This window comes from Nyctereutes procyonoides, unplaced genomic scaffold (assembly GCF_905146905.1).
Source record: "Nyctereutes procyonoides isolate TBG_1078 unplaced genomic scaffold, NYPRO_anot_genome, whole genome shotgun sequence".
Lineage (NCBI taxonomy): Eukaryota > Metazoa > Chordata > Mammalia > Carnivora > Canidae > Nyctereutes > Nyctereutes procyonoides.
Window position 1 is genome coordinate 79599116 of NW_026575125.1, and position 24238 is coordinate 79623353.

The 24238-nt window shown below is 42.2% G+C and overlaps 2 protein-coding genes across 8 annotated transcripts in view; one reads left to right on the forward strand and one right to left on the reverse strand.

The window, feature by feature from the left end:
• LOC129517819 (NACHT, LRR and PYD domains-containing protein 12-like) overlaps window positions 1-18565 on the forward strand; it is a 42345-nt gene extending 23780 nt beyond the window's left edge. For all 7 annotated transcript variants that reach the window (XM_055337967.1, XM_055337970.1, XM_055337966.1 and 4 more), the window contains exons 6-13: window positions 6431-6601; window positions 6721-6891; window positions 9828-10007; window positions 10860-11030; window positions 11128-11298; window positions 11611-11781; window positions 11915-12085; window positions 16512-18565. In XM_055337967.1, the coding sequence (XP_055193942.1) occupies window positions 6431-6601; window positions 6721-6891; window positions 9828-10007; window positions 10860-11030; window positions 11128-11298; window positions 11611-11781; window positions 11915-12085; window positions 16512-16593 (1288 nt within the window). In that variant the 3' untranslated portion in view covers window positions 16594-18565. The remainder of the gene's footprint in view (window positions 1-6430; window positions 6602-6720; window positions 6892-9827; window positions 10008-10859; window positions 11031-11127; window positions 11299-11610; window positions 11782-11914; window positions 12086-16511) is intronic.
• Window positions 1705-4105, reverse strand: TEX13A (testis expressed 13A). Its single transcript, XM_055337973.1, has 2 exons — window positions 3108-4105; window positions 1705-3006 (listed from the first exon to the last, which is right to left on the reverse strand). The coding sequence occupies exons 1-2, from the start codon at window positions 3564-3566 to the stop codon at window positions 2314-2316; spliced, it is 1152 nt and encodes a 383-aa protein (XP_055193948.1). The 5' UTR covers window positions 3567-4105; the 3' UTR covers window positions 1705-2313.
• Window positions 18566-24238: the final 5673 nt, after the last annotated feature.

The following is a 24238-nucleotide window of genomic DNA, read 5'->3' on the forward strand; positions in this document are numbered from 1 at the left end:
CAGTGGATAATGCCTCCAATAGAATAGGCAGAGTCTATCTCCTTATATATATTATGTTTTTAGGCTTTCTTCAGCTGTTTCCTTCCCCATGGTTCAAGTTTCTCCCACATTCCAGAGAACTCTCTTTCAGCCCTGTGTCCTACCCCCACTCCTTCCCTTCATAGCCTGGAGTCCTTAGAGGGCTCCCTATAACTGCACTTCCTTGCTTCCTATTTACTCCCCAGTCCTTGTGGTTTGGCTTCTGTCCCTCCCCAGCCCAGATCTGCTCAAAGATCAAAAGTGAATACCAGACCCAGTGAACCCTTTTCACCTCCTATCTATCTTAGGCCTCCCCTGTAGCTCTGGGCATTGCTGAGGATGCTCTCCTTGCAACTTTCTCCCCTCCCCTGCCCCCATCTTCACTATCCCTAAAGACCTCCTTGCTTCCATGGTTACCAAACAGTGGCAGTTTTGCTCTCTGGTGGACAAGTAGCAATATCTGGCAACATTTTTGGTTGTCCCAACTTAGGGGTAGAGAGTTAGGCGTCTAATGGGTAGATGCCAGGGATTCTGCCAAACATCCTGCAGTGTACTGGACAGCCCCCTGCAACAAATAATTATTCATTCTCAAGTGTCGAGAGTGATGAGGCTGGGAAACCCTGTCCTAGAAAGACGTAAAGAAGCCCAGAGATATTTCTGAAAATGCAGGTTAGGGACCTTGACCCCAACCCTGATGATTGTCCACACCTGCCCCAATAGGAGACAGCCCAGAATCACAACCAGCTGGTGTAAAGCTATCCCAGGGCCATGACAGCTTCAGGCTCTAGACCCATAGACCCTGGGTGATATCCAGGGCTCCTCCTGTTGTGTTGTCTTACTCTGGTCTAGGTGTGACACTTCACCATCCTTCCACCTGTGGGCTAAACCATACATTTGGTCTCCCTCAACACCACTTAATCATGAGAAAGGAGACAAAGACCATTCTCTCTTCTTTTCCCAGTTTACCCCCCCCCTCTCTGGAAACTGATTTCCCTTTGGGATATGTTTATTTCACATTCATGAATTTACTGAGACCTTTGTAGCCAGATTCCCCCTCCCACTATTATTCTGGTGATGGGTTGGGGGAGGGAATCCCTCAGGATAACATCATACTTTGGTCTGTTGTCTAAACTGGCAAACCATCTGGGCACTCTAAGTTGCTGACTCACCTCTTTGGCAGTGGTGTGAGTTCCAAGTTCTCCCATTGGGGAATGGGGAGGGTTCTCCTGTTGTGTAGCTATATACAGCCATAGAAGTCCTTGTCTGCAGCTACTGATGGTATCTCCTGTTTGTAGTCCCGATAGGTTTCTTAGGGGTGGCAAATCTTTGGGTAAGCCCAGAGTTAACCCCAGGTCTGTTTTTGATTATTTCTTGAGAAAAAATGTTCAGAACATGAACAAGCTTCCTGTCTGGTTCATTCCTGGGGACTCTTGGGATGCAGGCATCCTCACTACCCATAACTTTCTGACACTCCTCCCCAGCCAGTTCTGACATTTTCTTTGATCTGTGGTGTGTAACTATTTTTCTGGTACCCATTTATGACTTGGAAATAATCTCGTTGCCCAGAACAGGAACCCACTCAAATTAGCTTAAAGCAATGGGGATCTGTGCAGATTGGATTTTCATGTAACACCATTGCAGAAAGTGGAAAAGTGGTCATGCCACCACTCTCTCCATCTGTGGAGTTGGAAGATCAATTCCTGTGCTTTTTTGTACCTTCTCTGCTTCCTGGGACCTCATTCCGGCATCCTCTAAGAACTTGGCTTCTATTAAGTGCACAGTTCTGTTCCCTGACAGCCAGGGCCAGGCCTTGGCTATGGCCTTGGCATTCATGACTCTGAACTTGACCCTAATTCCAAATGACCCACTGATTCCATAGCATCAACCTATGGAATCTGCCTCTCTGTTCAGATTCTCTAGTGTGAGATCCTGTCCATTCCTGCTCCAATCATATAGCCTAGGTGGGAAGAAGGGTGAGTTGGTCATATACATGGCTGCTCAGGTCCACCTGATACTAGGGTTAGTGAGAGAGATACACACTAAGAAGCTACGGTGCTTCCGGGGTGTGGAATGTTAATACTCTGGAACAAAAAAGGGGTCATCAAAATATAAAATATGTCTATCTCTGTCAATCTACAGTCTCTCCACTTCCCACCCCACTTCCCTCGCACTCTCTTAGCCTCATTCTCCCATTCATCCCTTGCCAACCCCCAGTTCCCTCCCTCCTTTCCCCACCTTTCCCCAAAATTGATTTCCCACTAGGACAGGTTTCTGTTCTGTTTCACATTTCTGAATTTACTGAGGGCTTTGCAGCCAAATTCCCCTCCCACAGCAGTAGCAGATTTCCCTCCGTGAAAAATTCACAGCTTTACACCAAGGGCAGTCCCAATCCCCAGGCCTGCGAAATATGGGAGGTCTTCTCTGCTGATAGGGTTCAGAGTCTCTCCTGTCTCTTTGGGATTCTTGAGTTCCTGTTCCCTGGGACCCCGCATCAGACCACACGCTAACATCAGAGGGCTTCCAGTGTGGAGATGTTGGAAATGGAGCTCCTGCAGTGAATGTTGCTGCTGGTGGGGATGGTGCGGGTGCAGGCGGGAAGGGGGATGAGGGGCAAGAGTAGGAGTATGTGAATGAGGCAGGGAGCTGGACAGGAAGGGGCGATGGTGCGACTCTGGACCCAGGCTTGAGGGTCCCAGAGAAATAAAACATGGCTGTTTCCACTGACCTGAGATCTCCCTCCCTCTGCCCACCAGTGGTGTAATTTTTCCGCTCCACAGCTCCCAGCAGCTGCATGAGGCCTCTACTCATCGCCTTTGCAGTTTCTGCCCCCTCTGCATCCTTCTGTCTTCTTCTTCCTCTTCCTGTGGCACCAGCAGCGGTAGTAGAAGTAGCAGCAGCTCCGGCCTCATCTTCCTCCTCACTTGCTCCCCCTGTCCCAGTCTCACAGGCAGTGGCCAGGCCTGGCTCCTCTGAGACCCCGCCCCGCTCCTGGGTAGACCCCAGCTGTTGGAGAGAAGAGAGCAGGTTTGAGATCCATTCTGGGGGTGGGGCAGGGAGACAGGGCGGGGATCAAGTAAAGATAATCCTACAACCTGGAAGAGCTTCCACCTTAGGAGATCCCGTTCCTTCTGCATCTCTGCCAGGTTGGACTGGGCCAGCCGCAGCCGAAAGGCTGCCTCCTTGCGCTCCATCTCCTGCTGCTCTGTGAATTCCTTTAGGTCTGAGGCCAAGGCATGTGCTGCCGACTTATGTAGTTTGGCAAAATCGTGCAGCCAGTGTACCCTATGCTTGTGTAACTGGCCCTGCCTACGGGCGAAACGCACGCCCAGGGCCAGGCTGCTCCAGGCACAGGCCTCTTTGGCCTCACTGGACACTGTGGTGTCCTCCAGGATGGTCCTGAGCTTGTTCTCCACCTCCTTCCAGGACAGGGATAGATTCTCGATGTAGAACTCAGGGCCTTTTGTGTGCCCAGCCATTTTCTCATTGATGAAAGCTACCACATTGTCATGCTGGAACCCACCAGTGGCGTCGTCAGATTTCAAGGCCATGATGACTGAGTACTTTAGGGGTTTGGCTGGCCCTGTGGAAATGAATCAACCAGGTGTCCACTCTGCGGGGGCCCTCACAGCCCCCCCTGCCGTCCCACCCCAATGTCGCCCCTACCTCAGCCGGGTCTCCTCCCATCAGTTTGCCCTGCCCCTCCTCCCTCAGATCCTCTTAGAGGTCCCCTAAGGCTTGCCCCACGCTAGTACACCTCCCACCAAGCCTCACTTCTCCAGTGGAGACCAGATAGTATGGGGGGGCTAACCACGCCCACCTACTAAACCCAAAGAGAAAACGCACCTTTGCCTCCAAGGGCTCCGAGAAAAGGAAGTCTTGGGGCCAACCCTCGAGGCTTTTACTTGGGACTGTTCCAACTTCCAGAGACAGTGGGGGGGGAGGGAATTTTTGAGGATGGTTCCTCCCAAATGCCAGGACATAAGAGAATCCGCTACGTTGGTGAAAGTCAGTGAAGGTGGGAAACAATAGGAGTGGTTAGAAAAGACTTAGAATCGAGACCGTGAAGTACTGGTAATTGAGTACAAGAAGTTTCACCCCCCCCCTCCATAATGGATTGTCCCACGCCAAGGGGCCGTTGCCTCCTAGAAATGGAATGTTCTAGAACTAGAAGAAGCCCCAATCGCTCAGTGACCTTTCATATCCCTTAGAGGAAGAGGGGGGAGCCAGGGAACAGTTTTATCGCCCATTGGCTCAGCACTGAACGTTGTAGTTGCCCTAAACGGTCTTAAATTCTGGCCATTTCACCCGGAAACCAAGTCTCGATTCTGTCCACCTTCACGCTCCCACTATCCTAGTCCAGCTTCCCCAACCTGTATTTCTTCCCTGGACTACCGCCGCCGTCTGATACCTGGTTTGTCTCCTGCCTACCCAGACATCAGAGGAAATTGAACATGTGAGTTTAAACCTCCAATGGCTTTCTGAAGCCACTGGATAAATCAGACAGACTTAAGGTGTAATCCTGCTTTGCCGCTTACTATATGACGTTCTGCTATAATTGAATCTTAGTTTCTACCTATGGGCCCACCGTGAGAACTGAATGACAAAGTGCATATAAAGTTGATGTAATGTTTTCTCTGGTCACATTTTTGTAAAAATATACAAATTCTGTGTGTGTGTGTGTGTGTGTGTGTGTGTGTGTGTGTGTGTTTCTATGAGCTTGGAGAAAGGAGTGGGAAGGCATACACCAGACTCTCATCTCTAGGAGGTGGAGTTGGAGAGGAGGTTTAGAAAAAGTATTCTATCTTTTTAAAATATATCTTCTATGATTTCATTTGTTACAAGGAACATATATCTCTATATGTATGCATGCATTAAAAACCTGGAAAGTCACATACCAAAATGCTAACAGCAGTGGTTATTTTGGAGTGGTAGGAATATTGTACATAAAAACTTTACTCTTTATATTTTGTCTATTGTAGAAATTATTTATATTAATCACATTTTTTAAAAATTTTAAACTATTTTTTGTAACTTGTGATCATTTTATATAATTTTTAAATACCTATAATGTGAAAGTATACCTGTAAACTCACCTTTCCCTAACCTAGAAGATAACTACTTAATAGTTTGAGAGCTATATATGTCGTTCTAGTCTTTTAAGATAGGCCATAGCAAATACAGTTGACCCTTTGAACAACCTGGAGTTTGGACTGTGGAGGTTTACTTCTGTGTGGATTTTTATTTTATTTTTTTAAATATTTAATTTATTTATTCATGAGAGACCCACAGAGAGAGAAGCAGAGACACAGGCAGAGGGAGAAGCAGGCTCCATGCAGGGAGCCTGATGTGGGACTCGACCCTCGGTCTCCAGGATCACACCCCTGGCTGAAGGTGGCGCTAAACCACTGGGCCACTGGGGCTGCTCCTGTGTGGATTTTTAAAATAAATTCAGTACAGTACTATAAATGTATTTTTTCTAACTTATGATTTTCTTAATAACATTTTTTCCTCCAGTTTACGATAAGATAGTATGTAATATGTATAACATACAAATATGTGTTAGTTGACTATTTTATTGTGTTTTTTAAAAAGATTTTATTTGTTTATTCATGAGAGAGACAGAGGCAGAGACACAGGCAGAGGGAGAAGCAAGCTCCATGCAGGGACCCCAATGTGGGACTCGATCCCAGGACCCTGGGATCACACCCTGAGCCAAAGGCAGAAGCTCAACCGCTGAGCCACCCACATGTCCCGACTATTTTATTGTTAAGGCTTCTTTCTGGTCATCAATAGGCTAATAGTGGTCAAGTTTGGGGGAAGTTAAACATTACAGGCAGATTTTCAACTGTGTGGAGGTCAGAGCCTGAGTTGTTCAAGGGTCAGATGTAATTGGCAGTTTCTCAAACAAAACATCCTCTCACTTGTCTACTGGACTTTGCACAGGATGCTCCATGAGTGGGTTGTCCCTTGGCCTTTCCTGTTCTCCTTGCTCCCATTCTCTTCATCCACCTAACTCCTGTTCAATTTATATTCCCCTTTCACAGCAGTGCTCTAGTATTTCTTTCCCTTACAACTATTTCTTGATCCTCCAACTCCCATCCTGAGGTAGGCTGAATTATGCCACCCTTCTGTGTCCCCATGATACTTTGTGCATACCACTTGCAGTACTTTTCACACTGTATTATAATCCATGATTTTCTGATTTTTTGCCCCATCAACTGGACATTCCTGCAAGGCCAGGTCTGAGTCTTAATTATTTCTGTGTTTTCAGCATCTGGCATAGTGGTAAGCACTCAAAAAATTAATTGCTGAGTGGACTGAAAGAATTAATTACATCTGTAAGGTACAAACAGATACCTTTAAAGAGAGTCCTATTTTCTTTCTTCTCTAAAATGTCTTTTTCTCCATACAGACTGATTTTCTGCCACCTCACAGCTTCTTGTGGTAAGGACCTCTCTTTAGTATTTGAAACTAACCAGTATTTGACAGATTTGGAGTTTGTAAAAAATACCCTGGAAGATTCAGGAATGAAGCTTCTGTGTGAAGGATTAAGAAAGCCAAACTGTGTCTTACAGACATTGAGGTAACTTAATAGCAGGAAAATTTGTTGTCTGTGTTCATAGCATTTTTTTGTCAATTTCTGTTTGCATGGGGTGGTTACGCATGAGCAAGATAATGAGGTCATTCTTCTCTTCACTGTAGATTGTACCGATGCCTTCTCTCTCCTGCTTCTTGTGGGGCACTGGCAGCTGTTCTTAGCACCAGCCAGTGGCTCACTGATCTGGAATTCAGTGAAACAAAATTGGACGCTTTGGCTTTGAAATTGCTTTGTGAAGGCTTAAAAGACCCAAATTGCAAATTACAGAAGCTCAAGTAAGTGGTAACCATTAGTTTCCTTACTGCGAGAAAAAAAAAATTAAATATACAACCAAGATGGATGCTGTGTGATCAACACATTTCAAAGAGTCATGGAGAAGACTAAAAGTGACAGTCCCTAAATTGTTCCTATGCAAAAAGTTTAGGAAAAGAATTGTTTTTATTGTAAGCGGCAGTAATATCAATGACTATAACAATAGCCCGCACTTACTGAAGTATTACTTTGTGCTAAGCATTGTGCCGACTACTTTGTATCTATGATTTCCTTTAATTGTACAACAGTTCTGAGAGGTTTCAGATTATCATATCCATTTTAACAGATGAGGAAATGGGGACCCGAGGCCATAAGACTAAATAACATGGCAAAGGCACAATTCAGAACTCACATGAATCTGACTTCAAAGTCCCATGGTAATAGTTTTAATAAAAAATTTATTGTATATGTATTAGCATTCTCCAGAGAAACAGAACAAAGAAGATGTATATAAATGTACAGTTGACCCTTGAAAAACACAGAGTTAGACAGCCCAGGTGGCTTAGCAGTTTAGTGCCGCCTTCAGCCCAGGGTGTGGTCCTGGAGACCCGGGATTGAGTCCCATGTCAGGCTCCCTGCATGGAGCCTGCTTCTCCCTCTGCCTCTCTCTCTCTCATGAATAAATAAATAAAATCTTAAAAAAAAAGAAAAAGGAAAAAACACAGGGTTTGAGGTACTTTAAACTCCCCCTAGTCAAAAATCCACATATAACTTTTGACCTTCCAAAAGTTTAACTAATAGCCTTGCTGTTGACTGGAAGACCAACAGATAACATGAACAGCTGACTGACATACATTCTGTATGTGATATATATTTATATTGTATTCTTACAAGAAAGTAAACTGGAGAAAAGAAAATGTTATTAAGAAAATCATAAGGAAGGGAAAATACATTTACAGTACTGTACTGCATTTATTAAAAAAAATTCGTATTTAAGTGAATCCATGCAGTTCAAACCTGTGTTCTTCAAGGGTCGACTATATAGAGATTTATTTTAAGGAATTGGCTCATGTGAATTATGGTGGATGTCAAGTTGAATATTTACAAAGTAGGTCAACAAGCTAGAGACATAGGGAAAGCTCATGTTGCAGTTCAAGTTCAAAGGCATTCTGCTAGGAGAAATCTCTCTTCTTCCCTGGGAGGTCAGTCTTTTTCTGAAAGACCTTCAACTAATTAGATGAGGCCCACCCAAATTATGGAGGATAAGTTACTTTACTCAGAGTCTACTGATTTAAATGTTAATCTCATCTAAAAATTACCTTCCCTCGGGATCCCTGGGTGGCGCAGCGATTTGGCGCCTGCCTTTGGCCCAGGGCGCGATCCTGGAGACCCGGGATCGAGTCCCACGTCGGGCTCCCGGTGCATGGAGCCTGCTTCTCCCTCTGCCTGTGTCTCTGCCTCCCTCTCTCTCTCTCTCTTTCTCTCTCTCTCTCTGTGACTATCATAAATAAAAAAAAAAATTAAAAAAATAAAAATAAAAAAAAATAAAAATTACCTTCCCAGATACATCTAGAATAAGTTTTGACCAAATATCTGGTTATATTACCTAGCCAATGTGACACAATGAACTTGCACAATAAATATGTGGGTTATTTATTTTCAAGTAGATTCCATGTCCAATTAGAGCCCAATGTGGGGCTTGAACTCACTACTCTGAGAGAAGACCTGAGCTGAGATCAGGAGTCAGATGCATAACTGACTGAGCCATCTAGGTACCCCATATGTGTTTTTTTTAATTTTTTTAAAGATTTTATTTATTCATGAGAAAGAGAGAGAGAGATTGGCAGAGACATAGGCAGAGGGAGAAGCAGGCTCCATGCAGGAAGCCCAATGCAGGACTAGATCCTGGGACTCCAGGATCATGCCCTGAGTCAAAGGCAGACGCTCAACCGCTGAGCCACCCAGGTGTCCCTTCTGCTTTTTTTTTTTTTTAAGCAAAAGCTCTTTAAAGCTTTCTAAACTTCACTTTGAAACTCTTCCTGCCTACCAAATGCCTCTATTTAAAATTTCTAAATTGGGGGATCCCTGGGTGGCGCAGCGGTTTGGCGCCTGCCTTTGGCCCAGGGCGCTATCCTGGAGACCCGGGATCGAATCCCACATCGGGCTCCCGGTGCATGGAGCCTGCTTCTCCCTCTGCCTGTGTCTCTGTCTCTCTCTCTGTGTGTGACTATCATAAGCAAATAAAAAAAATAAAATAAAATAAAATAAAATTTCTAAATTGGGGAGATATAGACATGTTTATTTACGAGCCCTCTTCAAGGCTAAGGTTGGAGCCTGGTAACTCAAGAGAAAATCGAGGACTCCAAGATTGTAGTATATGTCATAGAAATTCTTGAAAGGGTTGGAAGAAAAAGTTGATAGTTCAAGAAACTAGACTACTTAATATGAAGAAACAAAGACTGAGAAGACAGGAAGGTCAGTAAAAACCACTCTTCATCCTAAAGAAAATATTATGTATATAAAATATTATATTATGATGATGGGCCTGGGTCTCTGTAAGGATGGAAAATTAATAAATAATGGAATTTTATGTCTTTTGATTGTAAAGCTTAATTAAAGATATTATAGCATTTCCCTCGTGGGATTTGAAAATAGCTATGAGATAGAATTCTAAATTCATGCAGGGGGTTAAAATGAGATGAAGTCACTTTGATATTTACTCCCAACACTTTTTTTGGAGGGGCAGTCAACACTTATTGAATCCTACTGGGGAATACAGTGTTGTGAGAGCAAAGTACGATTCTCTCTCTCTCCTGGAGGCTGTGACATTATCAAGGTTGGCAGTCTTGTATGAGTGGACCTTTATTTTCTCTGCTCCTGAGGTATTGTGGGTAGGGGGCGGGTGAGTAGGACAGGAAAGCAGCCAATTCTGTCTGTGTTCATCTTTCTTTCTCTCCAGGTTGTGTGCTAGCTTTCTCCCTGAAAGCTCAGAGGTGGTTTGCAAGTACCTTGCCTCTGTTCTCATTTGCAATCCAAACCTCACTGAACTGGACCTGAGTGAAAATCCCCTGGGAGACACAGGGGTGAAGTATCTTTGTGAGGGTCTCAGACATTCCAACTGTAAAGTGGAGAAACTAGAGTAAGTTTCTTGGAACTGTCTGGCATCGTATTATGGCTATTGAACTTGTTGAATGCCTGCTATGTGCCAGGATCTATGCTTGGTGCATGGCAGAAGTTATTTCACCTTCATGCACTAAATCCAATAAGATGGATTTATTTTAAAGGTTTTATTTATTTATTCATGAGAGACACAGAGAGAGAGAAAGGCAGAGACACAGGCAGAGGAAGAAGCAGGCTCCGTGCAGGGAGCCTGATGTGGGACTCAATCTGGGGACCCCAGGATCACGCCCTGAGCTGAAGGCAGATACTCAACCACTGAGCCACTCAGGCATCCCCAAGATGGATTTTTTTAATTCCCATTGTACAGATGAGGAAACTGAAGATCACAGGGAAAAGTGACTTGTCCAAGGTCATACCACTCAAAAGTGATATTTTGGTGACTCCAAAATCTGTCTCCAAATCTCCTGATCTTTCCAGTATACTACCATCTTGCATGTTTACAGGAATGACACCACTTAAATATTAACTCTATAGGGGATACCCATATACACCCAATGCTGGACTAGAGGTGGGTAGAGTTATCAGAAGGACAAGTGATAAAGCTGCCCTTAAGGACATACAGATATGAAACAATTGGAGAGCAACACAGTTCAATGTGTGATGAAGTTCTCAATACTTTGGAATCATTTAGAAATGCCACATGAATCCAGCGAAAGGTAGGGGGTCACTGTGAGCCGGAGACTTCAGAAGGAGGCTTTTGTGAAGGAAGTGCACAAAGAGTTAGAATTTGAAGCATGGCTAGAACTTAGGAAAACATTCTCAGGGAGTTAAAAGTCAGCAGTGGCTGATTTTTCTTCTTTTTTCTTGGTAGCTTGAGCACATGTTGCCTAACGGATGCTAGCTGTATGGAGCTTTCTTCCTTCTTGCAAGTGAGTCAGACGTTAAAAGAGCTGTTTGTGTTTGCCAATACCCTAGGGGACACAGGAGTACAGCATCTTTGTGAAGGTCTGCAGCATACGAAGGGTATTCTCGAGAATCTCGTGTAAGTGTCCGCTTCTCCTTGTTCTCATGGGCCTTGGCACTTGAGGTTCAGTAGGACTCCATGGTTAACAGCCACCTTGGTATTCCCATTCCTCCAGGCTTTCTGAATGTTCCCTTTCTGCAGCTTGTTGTGAGTCCCTTTCCCAAGTCCTGAGCTCCAGCCGGAGCCTGACAAGGCTGCTTCTGATTAATAACAAAATTGAAGATTTGGGACTGAAATTGCTGTGTGAAGGATTAAAACAGCCTGACTGTCCGTTAAAGGATCTGGCGTAAGTATTGTGTACTAAAGCCACAGGCATAGTTCCCTGATGTTTCAGCAACTCTTAAAAATAAATGAGTATTTTTTTTTTTTTTGGCCTCGTGATTGAATCTTCAAGGAAGCAATACATGAAGAACCATATAATTTAGGGAGAATAAATGTTCCCTTCTCTACAATCTCTGTTTGGCCCTGGCCTATGGAATTTTTTTTTTACATGACACTGTGTGTTTCTAATGTGTTTGTCTCATGGGCAAACAGAATTCCTAAAGTAATTCAGTGCAGATGAAATGATGCCAGCCTTCTCTACCTTACTTCCTGGCAGACTATGGACCTGCCACCTGACTGGAGAGTGTTGTCAGGATTTGTGCGATGCACTCTACACCAATCAGTACCTAAGAGACCTTGACCTCAGTGATAATGCTTTAGGGGACGAGGGTATGCAGGTGCTGTGTGAAGGGCTGAAACACCCCTCCTGCAAACTGCAGACTTTGTGGTAAGTATACTGGGACCTTTTGCTCACTGGGCTCTTGTTCCAGGCTCTCTCTATATGGTATGAGGGGGTCATTGCAGAACTTGGAATAAAACTGGTTTCTTTCTTGAATCTTCAAACCACCCCTGCCCCGCAGGTTAGCAGAATGTCATCTCACAGATGCGTGCTGTGGAGCCCTTGCCTCTGTCCTCAGCAGAAACGAGAACCTAACATTGCTAGACCTAAGTGGAAATGACCTCAAGGATTTTGGAGTGCAAATGCTCTGTGATGCACTGCTTCAGCCAATATGTAAACTACAGACATTCTAGTAAGTTACTATGGCGGGGGGGGGGTGCGGGCAGGAAGGGAGAGGGTCAAGACAGACATGTTGGGTTTGATCATAGCCCATTGCAGTCAGGAAAGAAGAAAAACTGAGGCAAGCCATGCCTAGGCAAAATATCAAAAGTAAGTAAAATGACCAGTAGGCCTCCTCCTTAGACACGGGCAGAGAAAGAGGCAGAGAACAGGCAGCACTGGATATCACTGCTAAGAGAAGCAACATGGTGTAGGGAAAAGAGTACCACATCTAGATTCTGTTAGGTCTGACTTAAATACCAGGTTTAGCACCTACTAGCTACATGGCCATGCTTACTTAACCTCCCTGTACTTTAGTATCACTGTCTGTAAAATGGAGCCAATACTAGTACCTGACTATCTGGTGTTAACGAGGAGATTGAATGAAGTGAAACGTTAATTAAAGATGTACCTAGTACAACCTTTGGCACATAGAGGGTATTCCATAAGTGTTAGTTTCCTTCCCTTTTCTCTTCTCATACTTGCCGAGGTCTTAATGTTTACATTTGGATCTTCAAGACTCAAGGAAATGAAGTTGTAATGATGCAATTATAGGAAGTGGAGGTCTTGACCCTTTTTGGTCAATGTCCATCTGCCAGCTCAGGCTGGCATGATCCACAAAGTCAGTCTTAATTAGGATACAGCTATGCTGTGTTGGCAGCTAATCAGTGGCCAAATGTCCATTCATTTCTGGCATTCAGAGCTGGAACACATAATGGAAAATAAAGGCTGAGTAAAAATTCCACACATTTCAAAGCCAATTTAACAGATTGAAGTGTAAATGAAAACAGCATAAAGGCCTGATTACAAGTCTGGCTGAAACAGGAACTGGTTCTCTACTAGCACAGTGAAGTATGTTAGTTTCAAAGGCTTGAAAGTGTGGTGGTTACTGCCTTGAAAGAGAATTATTTGTGACATGATAAGCCTCAGGGATTTCGAGACTTCCATTCCATAGTGTCTTTCTCAAAAGAGGTGACTGCTATCTATATTGTCAACTTGTTGGAATAAGCTTAATGATCAATCCTAAGGTTTATTTAAATATCGAGTAATTTAATGTGGTAGTGCTCTGTAGTGCGTATGCTTCAGCAAAGGTCCTAAGTGACAGCAGGGAGAAATTATTTTGTGATGGCATGCCATTATTTACTTTTTATTGTAAATTATTACACTGTTTCCTGTATCTCTTGCTCTTTGCCTTTTAACCAATGTGCTTCCACTGTGTTTTCAGGCCAACCTTCAAACCCTTATAACTTGTCAGTTGATAAGTTGATAACAGTATGCAGTAATAGCTCAAAATACAAAATAAAGGACACATACACACACACACACAGAATAGACCTCATTCACTGACCTCAAATCAGTTTTGAATGTTAGAGTATATGTAATACAAACAACACTGTAATTAATAGAAATATGTATTTACCCAAGTAAGGTGAGAGGGAACTGTGGGTAATTTAATGTTGTGGTGGGATCAAAACAGGGTAATTCTGGGAGAGCCTTCTAAAAGGGAGAGTCTTGGCTGGAAATTGCAAAGACTGGAGGAAGAAGGTTATTTTCTGAGAGCTGATTGAGTGTGGGGCTGAATCTTGTTCTTCATTGTATTCTCTACGCCCCCCCCCATAAAGTTCCTTGGCTCAGTGTTTTGCATACAGTAAATACATATAGAAGACAAATTAGTAACTTAGAACATCGGGAGGCAAGGAAAGGAGACCATTAATGATGTGTTCAATAAAGACTACATGTCTAGACTTTCAGAAGGTCAAGGAGTAAAAGAGGCCATGACCTTAGAGCGACAGAGCTTACCTTCACTCATTCCACAAGTACTTTCTAAATACCTGCTATGTGCTAGTCAAGTGTGCCAGGTGCCAGGAGACAAGAGTGAATAAGACGTGAGACATGATCTATGCTCTTCAGGGGCCTGATGACTTAGTGGTAGAGACAGGCCCATAAACTGAAAAATGCAATAGGGTGATCATGTGGCCTTAAGGGAGTCGTGGCAGCCCAAGAGGGTCACAGAAAGCTTCTTGAAGGAAGGACCACCTGAGTTAAATCTCATGACTATTTTTTTTAATTTTTATTTATTTATGATAGTCACACAGAGAGAGAGAGAGAGAGGCAGAGACACAGGCAGAGGGAGAAGCAGGCTGCATGCACCGGGAGCCCGACGTGGGATTCGATCCCGGGTCTCCAGGATCGCGCCCTGGGCCAAAAGCAGGCGCTAAACCGCTGTGCCACCCAGGGATCCCTAAATCTCATGACTATTACCAGGAGAAATAGGAGTAAGGATGGAGAAGGATAGTCCAGTTTCAGGAGATAGCATGAACAAGGTAGTTAGACAATAAACAGTATGGTTTATGATACTTCATGGGGAAAAGGGTGGGAAATATTCAAGGAGTTTGCTCTTGCTGGAGCATGAAGTCAAAGCAGAATGTGTCAAAAAGTGAGGCTGAGGGGGTAGGCGAGGCCTTGTATACCATATGTGTTTAGTAAGTCCTGTTAACAGAATTCTGAGTACAAACTCAGTCATTACTCTATTTCAAATACTCTAGTAGTGGTTCATTTTGAGGCCTCTCCTTACCTTTCAAAAACCAGTCTTCAAGCTAGAGCCAGTTTTGCTTCTAAAGTTGGTTGGAGAGTCAGTCCACTGCTGCTGTTGTTTCTCACTGCCACAGGGGGATCTTAAGAACTGACCCTAACTGGTCCCACAGAAGTTTGGTTACTAGACATTGATGCCCTGGCTGGTCTGGATCCCTGCTAGCCCTGCAGTGCCATCATAATTGGGCACTGAGGTTACAGATATACTAGTCCACACCCAATCATGCAGCCATTGTTCTCTAAAGTACTGTATGTGTCAGGGTGGCTGGGTCTAGAGGAGCTCCTGGACTTAGCCACAGGTATATAGATGTGAGACCTGCCCTTGCCCCACAAAGGTGGAGGCCCATGACTTGAGTGAAGGGCCCCACTTGAACCTTTATCTTTCTTCTAGAAAATTTTATTTTATGGGCCTTGGTGCCTTTTCCAGGCTGCAAGCTTTGGATAAAGGCCTCTAACTAACCCTGATGCAATTTTCTAGTTCTAAATTTGGAAAGAAGGGGTTGAGTGCATCTGGTCTTTTAAATCCCAGAAGACCTCGGGTTTCCTAAGCATATTGGCCCACCTCTTGCCCAACAGTGAGTACTATGCACCAAGAGAGAAGGCAACTTAAAAAATAAATAAATAAATAAATAAAACAAACAAATAAATAAATAAAAAGAGAGAGAAGGCAACTTGTGCTAAGTAACTCCAAAAGTTCTAAAGGTCTTGTTATATTTCCAAGGCATTAAATATCTACTTACTCCACAATTCCATAATTAGCAAGTTTACTCATTTCACTTTGCTAGCTTCTATCCATTAAAAACTAAAATCTTAAAAAAAAACCTAAAGTTTTTACCTGACTACACACCTGAAAGAGCTTGTATCATCTTTTGTAGCCAGTGGGTTTTAATTGGGGACACACGTGTGGAGTTTTCTGAAGTGCCTTTTGGACCCTGTGGGAAGTTTTCTAATGGGTGGGCAGTTGGATATAGGAGTGTGCCCTGGAGATGATAGCTGAAGCCATGACAATGGATGAGATCCTCCAGGGAGAGTGAGAAGAGAAGAACCTCTGTGAAACATCCCTGGGGAATTAGCCCCCTGGGCAATACCAACTTTTAAGAGGTGGGTATGGAAAGAAAAACCCATGGAGTAAACCAGGAGAGAAAATGGTGTCCTGGAAGCTATGGGAAAAGTGAGTTTCAAGGAAGAAGGGCTTAATGGTATCAAGTGCAGCAGAGAGGACCAAAAGGATGAGTACTGAAACCTCTGTCCATTGGATTTAGTCATTAGGAGGCCATCAGTAACTCTGTCAAGGGCAGTTTCAGTGGTGTGGTGGGGCCAGAAACCAGACTGCAATGACTTGAAGAGATTGGAGGTAAAGAAGGGGGAGAAGGAGCAGAGACTAATCCCTGAAGAAATTTGTGTAAGGGAGAAGAGATGTGGGTCTGTAGCTGGGAGGGCTTGCGGAACTGTGGGAAGGAGGGAGTTGTTCTTTTTCCTTTCTTGGCTCGCTGAGGAGAGGCAAAGTTTTAGGTTGAGTGAAAGGAGCCTGTAGAGAGGGAGAGATTACATATACAGGAGCAGGAAATAATGGACTGGTGCAGCAGGGCCTTGGACAAAGGCAGAGACGGACGAATGTGAGAGTCCAGGAGGAAGTGAGGCATTTTCCCAAAGAGAAGAGCTAAGGCTGAGGGAAAAGGTAGATGGCTGAATGGGTGAAGTAACTGGTGCTAAGAAGCCAGTAGAATGGGAATCTTCTTAGGATAGGAAAACTAATGAAGGGATCTGTTGGCTTGACTTGACACTAGATTCTTTTCATTTTTTCATAGCATTGACACGGATCATTTACATGAAGAAACATTCAGAAAGATGGAAGCTTTAAAAATGAGCAAGCCTGGAATCACCTGGTAGTTTCCAAGGAGAGCTCCCGAATCAGCTGCATATAGACCCCCCTCCATCTGGCACCATCTTTAACAGTTGTGCAATATTCTTATTCTAATCCTGTTAACCTTTGCTGAGGACCCTAGTGTGAATTGAGTAGCAGTGATTGCTATTTCTTACATAGAATTATCCACTAAATAGAATGTGAAAGGCAGAAGCACTTTAGTTCAAATGTCTTCAGCAATAACATCTTATGTTCATATGTTGTGTTATAAAATTTACTACATTTTCACAGAAACCCTCAAAGGTGGAAAGATGAGGCTCAGAGAGGTGACTAACTGTAGGTCACACAGCTCCTTAGAGAATTGGGACTGGAATCTAGCCAGGCTTTACAATATCCAGGCCAGGCAGGGAAACAATAGAAAAATGATGTGAATGAGTCAACTCAAAGAAACAAGATACTTGAAATGATTAAAGGGCAAGAAGGGGTACATATATATGTTCTATTTTATGGTGCTGATTTTAAGTAAAATTATAATTCCCAAAAGAAAGAGAGAGGGATGAGTTGAATTGATAGGGAAAGGCTTCCTGGAGGTATAACTCAATGTGGGCCCTGAGGATGAGCAGGATTGAGATGAGGAAGATCTATTGGCTAGTGGCTGTAAGACTACAGGCAACAGAGCTGTTTTTCTGAGCAGCTCTCCAAGAGCACCTAAAGCTCTCCAAAAGTTGACAGTAGCATTTCTTGAGCTGCAGTAGTATCTACATCCTAGGCTCCTGAGGGTGCTCTCCAGTTCTCAGGCTCAGCTCCCTGTCTGAACTTTTAATCCCTACCCCATGTGTTTGTTCTTGTTCATGGACTCCTATGGGTGACTGGTCCTCATCCCTGGCAGCATTCTGCATAGCCTAGCATGGATCCTATATGGCCCCATGTTTCTCTCTCTGCCTAGCTTCCACAGAACACCAGACAAGACAAGTGGAGGGAGGGAATGCCAGGCAAAGAAAATAGCACAAAGTCCACAATATAGGAGTGAATGTGGTGTGGGATGGATAGAAAGGTAGGCTGACCTGATTAAGGTGTAGAGTTGTCTCTGGAAGCTACTGGACTAGCCCTGTGATCCTGAAAAGGTTACTTTGACCCTTACAGTTTCTATTTTCTCATCTGTAAAATGGAGATACATTGACATTAACCTTGCAGGGCTGTTGTTCCCAACATGGTGCCTACCCTCACACAGTAGGTATTAGAATGGTAGCTGTTCATATGAGTTTATAAATGTAAGAACTCAACTGTGTATTCTTTGAGCTCCCAGATTTTCCTGCTGTGTGGTCAGTGTTAACTGTGCACTTGAGTGAAATGCATGTGCTAGATAGAGTAAAGCTAGTGGGGGAGAGACACATAGTGGGAAGTTACCGCAGGTGAGAGGTCCAGCTGCTTAACATCCTCATCCATCATCACATGTTGTTCCTTGCGGCCCTGGGAGATGGTAACTTTCAGTCAGGAGACCAGTTTGGCCTGAGAAGAATGGTAAAGATAGCACTTTGTTTCCAGATTTCTCAGTTTCTTCCCCTTTAGTTATTTAAGACTTATGCTAAATGTTAACTTTACAGAGATGAATATGCCTTTTCCTATGCACATCCCCTGCTATCTTCTCTGATTGCCCTGGTCCCTCTGTGAGTCTAGAGTACATCTGATAAAACTCAGTCACATTAAGAACTCAAAGATAGAATATTGAATGGAAGATTGCAGAACTCTGTGTGTTTGTGTGTGTCCCAGTTATATACAAAAGAATAAGTATACATGTATATGTATCTGTCCAGAGTTTGTGTGGAAGAATGTATACAAGAAATACTTAACAGGAGTTATTTCTGTCAAGAGGAATTTGACAAGGCAGTGAGAGAAGAGGAAAGAAACTTTTCATTTTTATCTACAGCCCTCTATTCTACTTGATGTTTTTACCATGTGCATGTATTAATTTTATAGTTAATAAACTTGATGTTAGAAATAAAACTAACTTATACTGAGGAGTCATTCTTCTTTTCAAAGATGACATTTTAGAAGGAAAAACAGAGCAGGCATTATATAAGCATGACATAAGCCTAAAGGAAAAGAATGAAAGTTGATAACATCAAAATTAAAAATCTCTTTGTGAGAAAAATGCATAAATAAAATGAAAAGACAAGATAAACTGGAAGAACATATTTGGCACATGTATAAATAACAAATCAGTATGAAAAACAAAACATGAAGGACTTCGTGCAATGATGAAATAGCGGTGAATGGATTCATCTTCCCATATTAACAACTCAAAAAATGGGCAAAATATATGAAATGGCAGTTTTCAGACATTGGATAACGGGCAGAGTTGGTAAAAATAAAAAATAGCAAGATGGTAGTTTTATTTTTTTAAAAGATTTTATTTATTCATGAGAGAGACACACAGAGAGAGGCAGAGACCTAGGCAGAGGGAGAAGCAAGCTCCATGTGGGGAGGCCGATGTGGGACTCATTCCTGGGACTCAAGATCATGCCCTGGGCCAAAGGCAGCCATTTAATCGCTGAGCCACCCAGGTGTCGCCAAGACGGTAGTTTTAAACAGAACCATATTGGAGTGCCTGGGTGGCTCAGTTGGTTAAGCGTCTGCCTTCAGCTCAGATCATGGATCCTGGGATAGTGCCCCATGTTGGGCTCCCTGCTTAGTGGAGAGCCTGCTTCTCTCTCTCTCCCTCCTGCATGTGCTCTCTCTCTCTTTCTCTCAAAATCTTAAAAAAAACAGAACCATATCAATAATCATATTAAAGTTAATGGTGTCACGGCAACCCAATTAAAAGGCTGAGATTGGTAGAATAGAAAAGTTTTTTTAAAAAAAAAACTCAACCATATGCTGCCTATAAGAAACCTATTTTATTTTATTTTTTATTATTTTTATTTTTTTTAGAAACCTATTTTATAAACACAAATAGGTTAAACATAAAAGATAGGGAAAAGATATACCATGTTAACATTGATTTTTGAAAAGCTGGAGTGACTATATTATCAGAGAAAGCAGATTGTAAAGCAAAGGATATTACCAGAAATACAGAGGGCTATTTTATAACAATAATGTAGTTAATTCATCGGGAGAACATAACAATCCTAAAAATACATGCACCTAAAGAATACATTCAAAATACATGGAGCAAAAACTGTCTGAGCAAGGAGAAATAGACAAATCCATGATTTTAGAGACTTAGACATTTTATTTTATTTATTTTTAAAGATTTTATTTATTCATGAGAGACACAGAGAGAGAGAGGCAGAGACACAGGCAGAGGGAGGAGTAGGCTCCATGCAGGGAGCCTGACATGGGACTCGATCCCAGGACTCCAGGATCATGCCCGTGCTAAACCGCTGAGCCACCGGGGCTGCCCGAGACATAGACATTTTAATTATGGATAAACCAAGGAGACAAAATAAGCAAGAATATATTGGTGATTTGAACAACACAAATAATAAATTTGACCTAATTGATACCTAACCAACATTTAACCCGACAACAGAAAACATATTCTTTTTTCTTAAAAGATTTTATTTATTTATGAGAGACAGAGGCAGAGACATAGGAAGAGGGAGAAGCAAGGGTCCCTGTGGGGAGCCTGATGTGGGACTCCATCCCACGACCCTGGGATCACTCCCTGAGCCAAAGGCAGCTGCTCAACCACTGAGTCACCCAGGTGCCCCAGAAAACATATTCTTTACAAATGCACATTGAAAATTTACCAAGATAGACAATATCTTGGTCATGTAACAAATCTCAGTAAAGTTAAAGGATTCAAGGCAAAATATGTTCTCTGACCACAATGGAGTTAAATTAAAAATCAGTAAAAGAAAACGATACATGGAAAATTTTCCAAATATTTGGAAAATAACACACTTCTAAATAATCTATGGCTCAAGAGTAAGTCTCAAGGAAAATTAGTATTTTAAATTGAGTTATAACAAAATAGGAGACATACAAATTTGTGGGATATAGCTAGCACAATGCTTAGAGGGACATTTATAGCACCAAACAGCTATATTAAGAGGGACATTTATAGCACCAAACAGCTATATTAAGAGGGACATTTATAGCACCAAACAGCTATATTAAGAGGGACATTTATAGCACCAAACAGCTATATTAGAAAAGAAAGATCTTAAATCAATGACTTCAGCTTTCACAATAAGAAACTAGAAAAAGAACAAGTTTAAGTTGAAAGCAAGCAGAAGAAAGGAAATAACGCAAGAATAGAATACATATATACTGTATGATTTCATTTTTATAAAATTCTAGAAAATTCCAAGTATTCTATAGTAATAATAGATTAGTGGTTACCTATTAACAGAGTTTGGTAGAGGAAGGGGTGCTTCTAAAGGGGCACAAAAATATTTGGAAGTGATGGATATGCTCATTATCTTGTTTGTGCTGGTGATTTCAGTCAAAATCCATCAATTTGTACTTTTTAAATATGTCTAGCTTATTGTATGTGAATTATACCCTAATAGAGCTGAAAGCACACACATATTGTGCATGCACACACACAAACGTGTCTGAAAGATTCATTTACAAAGACCATTTGTCTAATTCCCTTATTCTATAGATAAGGAACCTGGGTCCAAAGAGGGCACAGCCAATTCGTAAGACTGGGAATGGGAGGGTATTATGCTGAGTGAAATAAATCAATTGGAGAAAGACAATTAATATATGTTTTCACTCATATGCAGAATATAATATAAGAAATAGTGAAAGAGATCATAAGGGAAGGGGGGATGGAAATTAGAGAGGAAGACAAACCATGAGAGACTCCTAGCTCTGGGAAGCAAAGGGTTGCAGGTGAGGAGGTGGGTGGGGGATAGGGTAATGAGGTGATGGGCATTAAGGATGTCATGTGATGTGATGAGCACTGGATGTTATACTATATGTTGGCAAATTGAATTTAAATTAAAAAAAGAATTTAAGTGTCCATATTCCTAGTCTTGCTCTTCTTAGTGTATCAAAGGCAGAGCTCAGATTAAAGGAATAAATTAAATGATGGATTTTCAATTTTTTGTGGCATACCAGTGGGAAAGAGACATAGGCATGGTGAAACGGAGTGACTTTCCCAGGATTCTTTCATTGACGTGCTGGAACTGGCTCATACTGTCTCATGAATATTAGTGGTTACATTTTCAGGAATTTTGCAAGTCAGTTGTTAAAGCTATTATTAGAAATTAAATAATATAAATGTGCAATTAAATAAATTTTTGTTAAAATAAAGATCATAAATAATCTAAACTCACCACTTCCTAATTATTTTACTACATTTTACTATCATCTGTGCTCTTGAGGTTATTCACATCTATTGTACCTTGTGGCAGAAATGTTAAATGATGGTGTTTTACCCTGCACATCTCTTCTCTATTCCATGTTCAATGACATCATATTGATAGCTTGAAATTGGCTATGATGGGAATGTTTACACCACAAAAATCAGCAAATGCTACATATCAGAGATACCCCCTCCCACCAGAGATCTGGTTGTTAAACATTTACTAGCACATATCTGCCTTGAACCATTACTTGCCCTGGGATTCATTTAAGGCTGACCTGGAAGGCAATCCATCAGTGTCTAAAGTCATGCTAGGTAAAATATGGGCAGGCAATAAATGTTTAAGGGTAAGCAGCCATCCGGTTTGTCCATACTCTTGATTCCTGAACATCCTGGGAAACTCCTCAGTCCTGGGCAAGCCAGGATGGTTGATTGTTCTAGTGTTTGCACATTTTTTAAAAAAACCAGGAGCCAGGTATGTAAATCAATTGAAAACTACTCGTTTCTTTGGGGAATAGCCCAAATAGATCTCCTCCTGTGAGATAACTAGCAGCACAATGTATAAAGCCCCACACATTACACAATCTCAATACTAGCCAGGAGGAATGAGAGGGTCTTACATATGGTAGATGATCAAGAAATGCCCATTGGTGGTAGGTGACTAGAGAGAGAGACAGGCCTACAATTGGAATGGAGGCCCAAAGATGGTGGAAGCTATAGAGTCTGGTCTGCTGGTGGCAATTGCTGATGGTGACAGACTTTGGATCTGAAGCAGGCAGGGGCTGGGGAAGCCTCAAAAGAGGATCAAAAAAAGACTGTGACAATGGGTGTGAATGCTAAAGGGTGTGATTGCAGCTTTGAAGTGTTCTGTTGTGGTTTCTTTTTTTTTCCTTTTTTTTAAAATTTAAATTCAATTTGCCAACATATTGTATAACGCCCAGTGCTCATCCCATCAAGTGCCCTCCTTAGTGCCTGTCACCCAGTTACCCCGACCCCCCTCCCACCTCCCCTTCTGCAACCCTTTGTTTCCCAGAGTTAGGAGTCTCTCCTGGTTGTTTTTTTGTTGTGGTTGTTAGCACTTTGAGGACATTCCACTTGGTTTTCCTTTTCTTCCGTTTAAGGCTGACTCCATCCAAGGGCTGAGTAGGCAGTTGGCCTATGCAGCATGGGAAAGTTTTCTCTGACCAAAATCTGTCCCATCCTTCCCCTTACCCAGACCTGAAATTTCCACCAAAGTCAGTCTCTCTGAGGAAACAGGAAGCTAGTAGCAGCCAGCTAACATTTGATCTCAGATTAGTAAATTAGTTTCTCATTGGTTCCCAAGAGTCTAGAACATACAGAGCAAGTGAGCTTTGGTGGTAAGAAAAGGAGAGGGCAAATGATATGCCAGGCCTGGCCTGGGCATATCAGTAAGAGCCTAAATTGGAAAAAGAGGTAATGACCCAGGCAAGGAAGGGCAGTATCACAAACAAATGTCACACACTTCCCATATAATATCATATATATTATATAATAGATGAGTAAAGAAGATCTATGTGTATACACACACACACACATACACACATATATATATATATATATATATATATATATATATATATATATAGAGAGAGAGAGAGAGAGAGAGAGAGAAATAGCCAAGATATGGAAGCAACCTAAATGTCTATCAATAGGATCCACACATCTGTTGATAGATATTTAGGTTGCTTCCATATCTTGGCTATTGTAAATAATGCTGAAATAAACATAGGGCTGCATATATCATTTCAAATTAGTGTTTTTGTTTTCTTTGGATAAATATCCAGTAGTAGCATTCCAGTAGTAGCATTACTTGATTGTGTGGTATTTCTAGTTCGAGTATTTTGAGGAACCATGATACTCTTTTCCAAAGTGGGTGCACCAATTTACATTCTCCCAATAGAGCACAAGGGTTTCTTTTTCTCCACATCCTTGCCAACACTTGTTATTTCTTATCTTTTTTATTTTAATCACCTGACAGGTGTAAACTGTGATTTTTAAAAAAAGATTTTATTTATTTCTTTGAGAGAGAGAGAACCTGTGTGCACAAGTGGGAGGAGAGACAGAGGAGAAGTACAAGCAGACTCCCTGTTGAGCATAGAGCCTAAAATAGGCCAGATCCCAGGACTCTGAGATCATGACCTGAGCGGAAGTCAGATGTTTAACAGACTGAGCCACCCAGGTGCCCCCTCTTATTGTGGTTTTGATTTGCATTTCCCTAACGATAGTGATGTTGATCATATATTTATGTGTCTGTTGGCCATCTGTATATCTATCTTCTTTGTTTTTTTTTATAAATTAATTTTTATTGGTGTTCAATTTACCAACATACA